The sequence below is a fragment of the Orbicella faveolata genome, unplaced genomic scaffold, assembly GCF_042242905.1.
Source record: "Orbicella faveolata isolate gen_17 unplaced genomic scaffold, um_ofav_v1 contig_1, whole genome shotgun sequence".
Lineage (NCBI taxonomy): Eukaryota > Metazoa > Cnidaria > Anthozoa > Scleractinia > Merulinidae > Orbicella > Orbicella faveolata.
This window is the reverse complement of record NW_028301536.1, coordinates 32,057,577-32,071,202: the sequence shown is the minus strand read 5'-3', so window position 1 is coordinate 32,071,202 and position 13,626 is coordinate 32,057,577. Positions and strand designations below refer to the sequence as shown.

The window sequence follows — 13,626 nt, the reverse complement described above, 5'->3', positions numbered from 1 at the left end:
AAAAATTTGAACCAAATTTCTTGACGTGGTTACCGACTGCAAAATAGAAAAGACCACAGTGTATCTGCTATTTTTCTTATTTATTCAATTTTCAGCAATAGAAATTAAATCAGTCTTTTCTCACGCAAAGCTTATGATTAGTTGATTACAATGACTGGAAAAAAAATTGGGGTGCCCGTGCTCGTTGGTGAGCTACAGCCATTTTTCAACTGACAGAGCTCAATATCAAGGCAAATCCGTCATGTTTTCAATGTGTGCGTGCACGAGCCCCCGCTAATGACGCCATAAATTATGCGCAGTAAGGATGCGCAATGCAAATGTGAGGAATGACCTTAATACTTTACAATGTCTCGTGAAATTTGCCGACCAATAAAACCTGGGGATACACCCCCTGAGGGTGTAGTTTTCGGGCTGTCACGGCCGCCGTCGGAATAAACGCAAATACAGAACCATATCAAACATTTTCGACATGACTTAATGCCTTCTTCAATTTATTGAAACAGCTCCTGATTGAAATTGAACTAAATAACACTGTAAATACAGCAAACTTACAGCATAAAAATAGAAATAAAGATGACAGGGTCCATGCCGAAACATGCTTTACAGACCGATGCTTTACCATTGTCCTTTGCACCAGTCCTCCTCTGTACAGGTCTTTCTCTATCCAGGTCCTCCTCTATACAGGTTTTTCTCTACCAGGTCCTTCTCTAAGTAGGTCCTTCTCTGTATATGTATAGGTCCTTCTCTATACAGCTCCTCCTCTATACATGTCCTTCTCTATTTGGGTTCTCCTCTGTACGGGTACTTCTCTACAAAGGTCCCCTTCTGTACAGGTCCTTCTTTGTACAGGTTCTTCTTTATACAGGCCCTTCTCTATACAGGCCTTCCTTTGTAAAGGTCCTTTTCTATGCAGGTCCTTCTTTATACAGTTCCTCTGCACAGGTCCTTTTCTACAAAGGTCCTTCTCTATGCAATTCCTCCTCTGTACAGGTCCTTCTCTACATAGGTCCTGCTTTTGTACCGGCCCTTTTCTATACCGGCCCTCCTCTGTACACGTCCTTCTCTATACAGGTACCTTTTCTGAACAGGTCCTCCTCTGAACGGGTCTTTCTCTATAAAGGTCCTATTGTACACGGGTCCTCTTCTGTACAGGTCCTTCTTTGTACTGGTTCTTCTCTATAATCCTTCTCTATACAGGTCCTTCTCAGTGCAAGCTATTCTATAAACAGCTCATTCTGTTTGCATGCATATGCCCTTCACTGTGCAGCAAGCCTTTTTTCAGGACAGCTCGTTTTCTGTACAAGTACACTTGAAAACTTTCGCAATCGGTAACTGGCGGAGCTGTGGTAAAATTTTTCCAAAAAGCCTAGCAGTCCGATGATTTTCCAAAGAACTCTGAATTAGAATTTGGTTAGCCAACCTAACTCTGTACTTGCACGCAAGCAAAGTGTTGACTTTTTAAAAATATGCATCAGTCGCGTTTGAATTGAACTGCTTAAGTAAAACCATTCCTATTGAATCTTCTACCATGCATATGTTATCAGGCCTCATTCGTCATAGGAAGGCCATGTGCGGAAGAGAGCTTACATGTGCAGAAAATGAACTGCTCAGTGTAGGACCCGTACTGTAAAACACTTCCAGAGAATCTGACCTAAACACTAGGAGCTACTAGCAAATCGCTTGACCAAACGTCAATATGGAAAAAAAAATCATCGGTGGGGTGGGGAATACTCGTGTAGCCCCCTGGAACCTTACGCCTTGCTTCATCCCTGATGGAAGTTTGGTTACGGCCCTGATCGGCCTAGTCAAGTTGTTCCGCGCTGCCCAATTTGAGAAACCCTCACTGACTTTAACTCGGTTCATAGGCGTTAATGACCAACTTCCCTTATCATCATCTTGGACTGGATATTTGTTTTGATGAATACAACCGCTACAATGATTCCCTGCAGGCGCCTCTCATAGAGAGAATAGACCTATTTATATATATTTAAATTCAGCCTTAAACAATAGACCTCAGTACGAGGCTCTGGGGAATAACCACAGAGTTTGCGGGGTTTATTCCCCAGAGCCTCGTGCGGAGGTCTATTGTATTAGGCTAAATTTTAATATATCGAAATTGGTCTATTGGCCATTGAATCGTCACGCAATCGAGAAAAGTGCTCCGTGACAACCCCGTGCCAGTATTGATCGAATGAACACCGTTTTGAGAGCAATCTTGTTTCCAGGGGCCGCGATTCCTTTGTTTGGCGCCGAGACGATGAGACCTCTGGGAGAAAAAAAAAAAAAAAAAAAAAAAAAAGCGAGCAAGCTGTAGTCTTCATCTACATCTACATGGGGGAGTGGGGGGTTCTGCAAAGGGTGATGCCAGTCACTGCAAGGCATTGAAAGTAAAAAGAGGGTAGGGAGATAAATAACCTAAAAAAAATCTGAAAATAATAGTCACAGCAGCTACTCTCTTTACGCATGTTTAATAGTAATTAAACTTGAACTCAATCTCGAGCCGAGTCTCTTCACCTGACCGCGGAGCCAGAGAGATTCTGGGCTCGAGATTGACTTGAACTCAGAGCGTCCTGCGTTCAGTCACCGCTGGCAGAAGACTCGCGGGTTCCGGGGACGAGGCTGACTTGATACGCAACTTTGTGTTTCCAATCAATGAGAAATTTTTGACGTAAGAACTCTTTTCCCGAAGGAGGAATTAACCAACATGGCAGCCACTGGGGCGGATTATGGGTGGCTGGGGGGAAGTCGGTTGGTCGAACACCTTAAATAAAAAAAAGAGAATATAACACTTGGCCTCAAAAAGCTCGAAATCCCATTTCTGAGGACTTCAATTTTAAAATTTTCTCTCGAGTGAGAGGATGCCCTCGGACCCCCCCCCCCCTTCCCCTACAGGGGACCGCCTTCGGTTGTTGTTGTTGTTAAGGTTACCGTATACCTTCAGGGGTGTCTCGCGTCCAAGCGATGTAGCGCGTCCGATTTAAGCTGTAGATACCTAAACCCCTATATCAAATTAAAGTTCAAAGGGCTGGCTATCAAACCATACCAGAAATTTTGAAATAAAATAAATTGCCGATTTTTTCACGGCCACTAAATGCAAGCATCCTAATCACTTTGTGGAAGCTACAAGTCAAAGCGAATTTTGTTTTTCGCCAATTTATTTTTTCCCTCGGTTTCAGGACAAAAAGCGCTAAAAAATGGTGTCTGCGTTTTTCCATATTCAATTTCAGTAAAAAGTTACTGAACATTTTTGAAATAGGATTTAAAAAATGTGAAGTGATCGTACAAAAATCGCTCTCGGAGAAAAAATATTTCGAAATAAACAATTCGCAGACATTTTTTTGTTTTTCATATGTTAATCTAGCTACCGTCCAAATTTGAGGGCAAACAAACAAATTCCCTTCGAGTTGTAACTCTTTAAAGTGTCTGCTTCAAGCGAAAAAATTTATTCGAGAAAACAGTGCTAAGAAAAATCTCTTGCTTCGCAAACAAACTCCGCCCACAAACGCCTTCAACTGGGTTCTCAGATCACTGAGCCAATCAGCGCTTGGAAAATTTACTACTATTAACTCGCGATCAAATTTACGCGTGAATCTCCAAAAAAAAATTGTGTTTCGCAAAGCGCTCAAGGCGGAGAGATAATTTTTCTGCCGCTGGGTTTTTCTTGAAGCTGGTTTGGCAAAATGGGGAAGACGAAAAAGCATACGAACGCTAGAGTAGTTGGGCGACGAGAACAAACAAAAGAAAGCGCGGCGGAGCAAATGTGCCTGGATAATATTCCAATGGATCTCAATGAGTTGGACGATTCATCGGTATCGGACTCAACAAAAGAGTCACTGTAGACATCGCTGTTATGGCTGTCGAGTTCCCAACTTTTACAGAACCTTTCTCTTCTCGACTCGATCTTTTTGATACGTCCGTAGCTTCATCCGCGAGGCCAACTTTTGCTTTTTCACTCATTGATGTATTTTCCTTCGTTCTTCGCTTTTTCCGAACTGGTAAACGGAGCTTTCCGTGGTCCATGTTTACTTATAACTTAATAGAATTACACCTGATACGAAAAATGCTTGGATTAACAATGTTGATCAACTGAGTAGCCAGCCAATTCGTGGTATCCATATAGGTAATATTCCCGCGAAAGTAGCCTCGGTTGATTGCATACACGTTATAGGGCTGTCAATCAATAGGGAACTTTTACTTCCGGCCATAACGTAAAACCTCCATTTCTCCGCCAATATTAAGTTTTTTCCAATTTTGTTATCAGAAATTAGAGATTACTCTTCGACCATTACTTTGAACCAAAAATCCAAATTTGAAGAAAATTGCCGATCTGAAGGTATACTGTAACCTTAAGTTGTTCGGCGGTCCGCATCTCCAACCCCCTCGTCTAAAATCCTGTATCCGCCCCAGAACCATGACGTCATGTGAAAGAAACGAAACTGTATGCTGGAGGATACTTTAAGTTTTGTCATGAATTAGTGGGAAGGGCACTTGTGACTATTAGACTGAGGACGGTGCGATGATTAGGTGTTGCCCATCACTCTACCTCATCCTACCCATAGTGACGTTCACAAATTGTAGAATTGCTCTCCTTCGAAAAATAGGTTCTCTTCTTAAGGGTAAAACAATTGTTTGAGAACACCAATATGTCTACTGTGAGAATGTTCTATGGCATAAACTAACTTCATAGGTTAAAATGTAAAAAAACAACAGCCACTTGTCTACTGATATAGCAATGAGAAATTTATTAATGGAATCCCTTGACAACAGGGAAAAACTTGCATTACATAACCCTATAAGAAAACACACTTGACACTGATAGCTGTTTTCTAACGCCAAAACGTAACAGCAATTTTCCTGAAAACAATCGAACATACACTTAGTTGCCTTAATTTATACATTGCAAAATGAAGTAAATTATCCGTGGAACTTTTCCTTGTTATCACGTTGTAATACATAAAGTACATACAATTGGTCTCTCATTGTTATGTTAGCGTTTATTATCTTTATACTAAGTACTGTACAAAATATTAATATCTGTGTTAATAGCTTTCTTTACCCAACCCCACCCAATTTCAAGGCATTCTCGTGTATGAACTTGGCTAAAGTTTGACTTCTCCTACTTCTCATAATATAATACAGTGAAAAACACATGATAATTGAGAAAAAAAAATTAAACCCAAACCTTCCAAACTTTGCAGCTCATTATTAATTTTTTTTAGAAAATTATTGGCACTAAAGTGTATGCTTCATGTGACCCAAAAAGCTATTTTAAGGTTGTAAAAACTGAAAGAAATTAAAATTATACAAACAACAAACTTGTTGAAATATTTAAGAATGGCTTGTGGTCACTTGCTATTTAGAGTCTAGAAATGTAACCTTGAATTATTTCAAGTAGAGTCTAGTAAGATTGAAAGTTCTGATTGGAATTGATGGCTCCTATCAGAGTACAGTATCTCATCAAGCTGCCAATTCAAAACCACTTTCAGCTCTTCCCAGAGTCTGAAAAAGTCCTCTGGTTGACATTGTTTCAAAATCAGTACAACTTATACTGGTTCATACATGAGAATGCACCATTAAGCCTAATCCTAAATACAAGCAGTAAAGTGTAAGTTGAGATGTGATGGGGAATATGTAATACTCAAGATACATAATGTAACTTCAAAGAGAAAAAAGGTCTACATTTATCTATCCAATTATCAATTACAAAAGAAGAGATACATGTCTATGTAGAATTAAGACTGCCCAAAGTGATTCTTAGGCAGGTTTCATTGTCCCTACAAATTTCAGCATTTCTGGATTCTAACCTAAAAATCACTTATGACAAGCTTTATTGCCAGCTATTCCAAGTTTCACCAGCATATTGACCTAGACAGTAAAATTCCATGGGAATATTCAGCTACATGCATATAAAAATCCTGTAAGCACCTAATGATTTACCCTTCAGGTTCTTCCACAGAACAAAAAAAAAAGAACCTTCCCAGGCCATACATGCATGAAAAAGACACGCACCAAAAAGTATAGGAAATAAAGCATGAATTGCATCTGCAGAAATATAAGAATGTGGAATCCATATGTTTTCCCTTTCCCACCTTCCAATTAGCATGGAAAAGCATCTGTCTCCCGAAAATGTTAACTTGCATGGTGGAATTGCAAGAAGTTTTGCAGGAAGACTGGTTAGTGACAAGTATGTGATTAACTGTGTAGCAGCTGCAGGGGTATCACAGAACATATGTGGGAAACATCAGTTAGAGTATCAGAGAAATTCAAAGCGAAATATAAGGCTTCTGTTACTTATTCTTCTTAGCTGCTTGTTGGTAATATTGCCAACCCAAGCAAGACAAAGAAGGCTTTATGACACTTGGGCTGTGGGCTTAATAGCTAGCAATCACTTGTAAATAATTATCATCACCTTCACATTGTGTCCTACATAAAATTTTAACTTGAGCATAATTTATTACCTGTACTGAATTAAGCCTGTAATATGGGTGATTCACAAAAAACTTTATCCAGAGGCAAGGAATTCAAAAGGGAATGCTTGAGCAAAGTGGCAGTGCATTACATTTACATCTAACATGTTGTTATATACAACATAAAGTTTGTGCTGATGACTCCAGATTATCATTAACACACAAGAACTGAAAAACAGAACACAAGACAAGACTTTTGCACTTAGAGTACCAGTACATCTACAGACTGTCTTTTGAACAACAATGATAATTATTTTCAAAGATAATAACATGTACTTTCACTTGACATCCACTGTTTTACCCAAGCATTCCTGACTAAGTTCTTAGAGTCTTAAATTTTCTGAATCTTTGAACCAACAACTACAGGATTGTCCTTTGATATCTTGGCCCTGCCATCAGCCTTGTAGTCAAAGCTGCAGTTGTGTTTATCAGAATATCTGTGGAGGCCACAGTAGACATTTCCACATCTGCATTCAAACCCTAACAAGGAGAAATTAAACAGTTATCAATAACATGTTTCTAAGTGTAATATGAACAATAGGAAGAAATCAACAGACAAAAGCTAGCATTTTTAAAGTTAACAGGGTGAGAAAGGGTGATTTTGGAGTTGTGATTATACCCGTATCGTGGAACCCCAGCAACAGCCACCCTATTATATAGTCACCTTGTTATTGTTATTATGGTCATTTTCTTCTGGCCCAAACAAAAGCCAGTCAGTCAATTATCTGTATTATCAAAGCAGTCAAAGGACTACTTTTATTTGATAATACAGGCAGATTTCTCTTGGCCAGTCGATGGCTGGCTGACTTGCCAATCACAACCCCCACCCTTTGAACCAATTAAAGTAAACCTACATATTTCCTGAGGTCTGCTAATTTGATATTTTGATTGATGGAAGCAAATTACAAAACTGTTGATTGAGCAGTTTGAATGATCTGACCAGTGAACACAAAAATATTTATCTTCTGCAAGGTGATAAAAGTAAATTTACAGCCTAACCTTGAGTTTAACCTTAAGTTGAGAAGTTGACAATTCAAGCCTTAGCCCTCCATCAGAGCAAAGGGACAGCTTCGCCATCTCACCACACGGTTATGTTACCTTGATCAACTTTGATTGATAAATATATATAGCTAAGATAAATAGCCAAGTGTTTTATCACTGTTAGCTTTACATATTAAGTTTATTACCAATCCACCACTTACCAGTTAATCCTACTTTTTTACGGCACATAAAACATCTATTTCTTTTAGTTTTAGCTTTGTCCTTGGTTTCAGATGTGCTTGCTTCAGCTTGGGCCTCTGGTTGTCTTGAACTATCATTTTCGTCTGAGACACTGCTGGCTGAAGATGATGGACTCACTTCTGCTCCTGCGATATCCTCACTTGGGGGCAAATGAGAAGTGCATGGTTCCTCAGTCAGCCCTACAAGTCAACAAAAAATAAAATATCTTATTACCAATAAATTCATTTCAATACTGTTACTTTACTTTATTTTTCCATTTCATTTACGTAGGCACACCACAGTGTGTAAATTAACCTCAGGACTGACCAGTATACCATTTTAATTTTGCATAGTTAATATAGACAAAATATTTATTGCCTAAAAAAGTAGTAAATAACAAATTTACTGACCTACAAAAGTTGTCATACTAGCAAAATACACATTTGAAATTTGATCCAAACACATCCATCTACATGTACATGTATTACTGAGTGATTTCATCTGTCATTTACAAACAAAAATAACAGCTTGAATAGCAGATAATGAATTGAATGAAACATTCCTACAACATCTTTGGTATAAACATGTTTATTACTAACTTTCTGGATGATAGATGATATTAGTATGGTTGCTGATAGGATGTTTATGGAAATTTCTCCAAATTTGAGAACTGTTTTAGAATTTTCCTGAGAGATTGGCAGACAAAATTACAGTGGGACCCCACTAATTTCCCCTCAGTTATTTTGAATTCCCTGTAATTTCAAACCGAAACCCATTTCCCTTGGATTTGCCCTCGTTTTTTCAGTCATTTACTGTATCATTGGCTCTTTCTTTGTACAAACTCACTGCTTTTTTGAGCTTATTTCTGTTTCCGTCAGCCTAAAATTAACCCAGATTATTTTGAACTCCACTGTTTGAGTTGAAATATGAACATCAACATGACATCATATCATGTTAGAACATAGCAGGAAAAATACGATTTGGGCTTTCATTTCACTTAAATCTTGTAATGATAGGGTTCAACTGTATCAATATTTCTGGCCAACATTTTCACCTAAATTGTACCCAGACTATAAAGATTTAACCTTAACAATCTGTCTGCCCGCTACAGAAGCCACCACAGTATTTTAGAGATTTGCGTCACCAAGAAAACTGAGGACACTTCATAAAACATTTTAGCATCCAACATACCTGGGAACTTACAATGTTACAATGTTAGCTCCTGACTACCACTACTCTATTTTCAAATACCTGGGAGCTGTTACTACTGGCTTGTGAATTTATTTTTAGGAACATTAAAAGTTTTGCTCAAAAACTCGACACTTTCTATGTCTGTATATGTAATGTTATGTTCTAAACCTTCAGAGGGACAGGTGAGAACATAATTTTCTTTTGCATCTACTGTCGTTGCATCTTGATGAGTGTATCAGCTGAAATAATTTGACTGCTTTAGATCCTGTCCTGAATCCTGTAGCTCTGATAAGTTAACAGTTGCAGGTGACAAACTGTCTAACTGGTGTATGAAAAGCAGTTGGCAAAGAGCATGTAAATGTCCTTTGTTGTCTGATCTATTCCCTTGATTTGATATCGCACATGTACATAAGTTTAAATGGCAATGTCACACAAATGCACATACATATACATGTAAATGTACTATGTATCATGATCAAATTTTGTTTGTGTCAAACTAATAGTTTTGACTCCCCTTAGAAATTAAATAACAAAATCTTATCACAAGCACATGAAAAGAAATAAATTATATTTTGCTCTTACTACACCAACCTGTGGAGGAACTCGACATTACTGTTGCCGTTGCACTGGTTGTTGGTGAAGATTGCTTCCGCCGTAAAGCATCTTTGAAGCACTTGGAACACATACCATCACTTGAAGAGCTGCCATAGAATCCGCAGCCCATGCGACACAAAGAGGGTTGCTGAGTGTCATCTGAACCTCTTTCCATTACACTGTTGAGAAAAGCAAACGTCTTTAAGTTAATAAGCACAAAGACCATCACAAAATATGGTTGAAAAGTCAAAAACAAGAAAACAACAAAGGGAAAATAGAAAACACTACATGCCATATCTGAGGGGCTGTGGGTTAAAAAAAATTGGGTTCACCAAATGTTCCCTTTGGAACACTTGATATAATGTACAACATTCTCCAAATTACCACAGTGACTTTTACTGATGACCAATAACAGCTATCATACCAAATTATTTAGTTTAAGGTCTGTCTTCCTGAACCTTTTAACTATGCTTAAATGTTGTACAGAATACAGTAATGTAAAGATAACAAATCCAAAACATGCCAATCAATATCCTTGTCAAGACAAAAATGAAAGTAAGGCAACTATAGTAATAATAATAAAATAATATTTTAAGATATGTAAGCTTATTTTAACTGAAATAATTGAACATAATTGCAGAACTTTAGAACTACAAGGATTTTCCTCTTCCTAGGGTACAAAGATGCTTTAAAAGAAAGTACCAAAATTTCTCTATTATGAGAGAATCTAGTAATTGTTGTTTTACCGTTTTCCATCTGACATACAGAATCCTTTGTTGTGTAAGGAGAGTTTCATAAGACCGGAATGTCTAAAATAAATTACAACTTGACTACGACGGTGGTGTCACAAAGAAACTGCTGACACTTTTCAAACACACGATACAAGGAAAATCTTGCATCACTCCATAACCTAGCAATAAACATCTGTAAAAAGCACTTTCAATACAAGAAATGGCTAGATTTGAATAAGATTGGTTTGAGTTAAGCTTAAGCTTACAATCAAGAAAAGATTTCAAAATCTGAAGTTCGTTTGCACCGGTAGAACGTCCTTACACTAAATATTGTTTTCAAAGGATCTAAATCCTGGTTGTAAAGAGAAATTAATGGTACAACTGAACGTAACATAGGTTGCAAAACCACATGCTCGACTATCTAGATACTGAAAGCAAGTATAAAGCACAAAGATTACGGACATTACGCGGTTCGAACGATTATAACAATCTAAAACTGCAGAGATCTAGAAAATAATAATAACGATAATGATTGTGAACTCATTTCGATTACCAGAAGGTTATACAACTGTACAACTTTCTAAAGGCTAGTGTTTACTTGAGGAACAACTTTACCGACATGAGCTGAGAACAAATCCACCGAAATCAAGTCTGACGCTTAAAATTTGATGTAACAACTGACGTCGAAGCTAAAATATCACGAAATTGAGCAAGGACTTCACGGAAATAAATAATGTTCTTTTTTTCCCTACTCACCAACAAGCCGTTTTCAAGCAATCAAATTACCTTTTGAACTCATAATGCAATATTCTGGCGATTGAAAAGATCCTAAGTTAAAACTAGGTGACAATTCATACTGAGGACATCTTCAAATGGTCGCCATGTTTGTTCAACATTAATAATTTCGCGGCTCTCTCATGGGTCGAATATGACGCGACGCCATAAAATAAGACCTTTTTCTCCAAACCAGCGATTGTTCTCACGAAAACGGCCAAATTTACCTCTTCAAGGAGTTTAACCGACAAAATGAGACTGCAAACGGAGTCAATTTTACAGTAGAAACTGTACAAATACCAACCACATTACGAAACAGCGAGCGAGGAGACGAAACAGTATAAAGCTGGGCTGTCTTTACGCTTGAAATTTTCGGTCAATTTTTGCTTCTCCTCGTAAAACTCAAACTCAAAGCCGTAGATCAAAATAGAATGAAAGTGAAAACGAATTTCAAGTCTCAATACCCTTTATTTCTTTTGTCGTTTTTATTCCCTTTCATTTCGTTCCGTGAGGCCGGATTCATCCGCGCTGCGCTAACGCAACCATGACTCAGCCAGAGCGAACCCTGTGGGCTGAAAATAAAGCTTGGTTGTTTACTCCGGTATCAATTTGAGTCAGTTGACTTAAAAACGCGTAATAGAACATCACATCTATCGGGTTTGGTGAAAATACAGGTGTATAATAGCGAGGTTGTAACAAAGATCTTGAAGAATATTCGGTTCGACTGGCAGATTCAGAGAGTCCTCGCAGTCACGCGTGCTGAAGGGAGGGCCGACATAACACTCATTTCTACTTTCTATTGCATAATTCTATAACCTATAGACGATTTTAGACGGCCAAAAATTGTACCACTGAACGTTTCAGAATGCCTGTATTCGAAAGACTGAGGTTGCCATCACGGACTGCTGACAACAAAAGCCAAACAAATATGGCTCACTCTTCTGGCAGCGCCCAACGTGGATGTTTCTATCTTTAGCGATAGATGTTCATGTCTTCCTTAGCCTCAGTACTATATGCTACCAGAATACCCTTTACTTACCAAAATATCGGCGATAAACTCAAGGAAAATTCCCTTAAATCTCAGACGTTGCCCTTCGCACTATTCTCTCTCCCGGAAAATGAAGCGATTTCCTTTTGTTATGGTCTCTGTGACGTCACGTTAATTCAGCTAAGGACGTCAATCACTTCGAATTTGGCTTATGTGATTGGATAATTAAACAAAAAGCTCACTATAAACCATGAGTGACTGAAATAGCCGGCAAACAAGCAAAAGATACGAAATATGACCGCATCACATGTAGTGGGCAAATCTAGAGAATTCTACCTAGACCTTTTTTTAGAAACATATGGTTAATGAAGACTAGTCGATCTACTGACTGGCTTTATTTCTGAAAAACCCAGACTATCTCTCTTGTTTAGGATACAACGATCTTGGCAGCATAACTTGCTACCAAATTATTATTACTTTCGACTGCAAATGTACCACGTCACACGACTGTCATGCCGGAAGTCACGAATATTTACAGACCTGCCTCGACGACGACTCAGTGTCGTAGGTGACGTCACATGTTTTCGTCATTCTTCGGATGAGCGACGGCTTTGCACGATCGACGAATAAGTAATCAAATTAAAAATATTGGGATGATGACAAATATGGGGAAAAAAAATGCGACATGAGACTTCGAACAGACCATTATAAATTACAACATCCGAGAGTCGATTAATGCGAATTTGTTTCTCTTGCTTTCATTTCGTACGTTTTTTTATACTTCTATATCCACTTCCACTTCCGATATTTTCTCGCGTGTAGCCTTCGAGTAGACGTCTAGCGACTATTCCCTTTCACGTGCAAACAGTCCCTGTTTGCGCTTCAAAATAGTAAACGTCTGTCTGTATCGGAAGCGTAATAGACTTTCGATACGCTTCTGGTATCATATGTACCATCAAATTGTTTTCTCTTCTCCCAGATTTTGATCACCTGTCCATGATTACAGTACTTTTCACGCTATGCAATGCGTTATTTTGTTTTTTGTTTCTTTTTTACTCTAAGATTTTTTTTATTCCTTTTTTGTCAGCATTAAGCCATATCTGTTTACGAATTCTTTTGATTTATAATTTTATTATTATTATTATTATTATTATTATTATTATTATTATTATTATTATTAGCCTGAATTGAATTTAATGATGTAGTTTTTTTAATTAATTAAGAGTTATGGTATTGTAAAGCGCCACGGACAATTAGTGGGGTATGGCGCTATATAAATGCACTTATTTATTTGTTTGTTTGTTGATTGATTGATTGATTGATTGATTGATTGATTGATTGATTTATATATAAAGACTGTTTAAGGCCAGTGACACGCTTGGTGATTTTATACTCTGAACGTTACGAGTGGCACTTTTTGCCGGCAAATCTGATCTTAGACATATTGGCCGATGAAGAGTTGGGGCGAGGTTGCCTTTACCTCAATTTGAACGCCACCCAGTTTACGACCAAGTCGATTCATCTTCAAGTAAATTCAATCACTGACATAACCGTTCTAAGAATGGTCCACTGCCTAGTGACACCATGTTTCTCTAGGCAAAAAGAAAAAGCAACTCTTAGAGCAAGGTATCAGTGGACGTGTTTCGTAAGTGTGTGTCCG

The 13,626-nt window shown here is 38.1% G+C and overlaps 1 protein-coding gene across 1 annotated transcript; it reads right to left on the bottom strand.

Annotated features, from left to right (window-relative positions):
- Positions 1 to 6,657: 6,657 nt before the first annotated feature.
- LOC110047167 (AN1-type zinc finger protein 6-like) lies at positions 6,658 to 12,127 on the bottom strand. Its single transcript, XM_020752911.2, has 4 exons — positions 12,018 to 12,127; positions 9,471 to 9,652; positions 7,670 to 7,888; positions 6,658 to 6,947 (listed from the first exon to the last, which is right to left on the bottom strand). Exons 2-4 carry the CDS (start codon positions 9,646 to 9,648, stop codon positions 6,799 to 6,801), a joined length of 546 nt encoding a protein of 181 aa, XP_020608570.1. The 5' UTR covers positions 9,649 to 9,652; positions 12,018 to 12,127; the 3' UTR covers positions 6,658 to 6,798.
- Between the last annotated feature and the right edge of the window lie 1,499 nt (positions 12,128 to 13,626).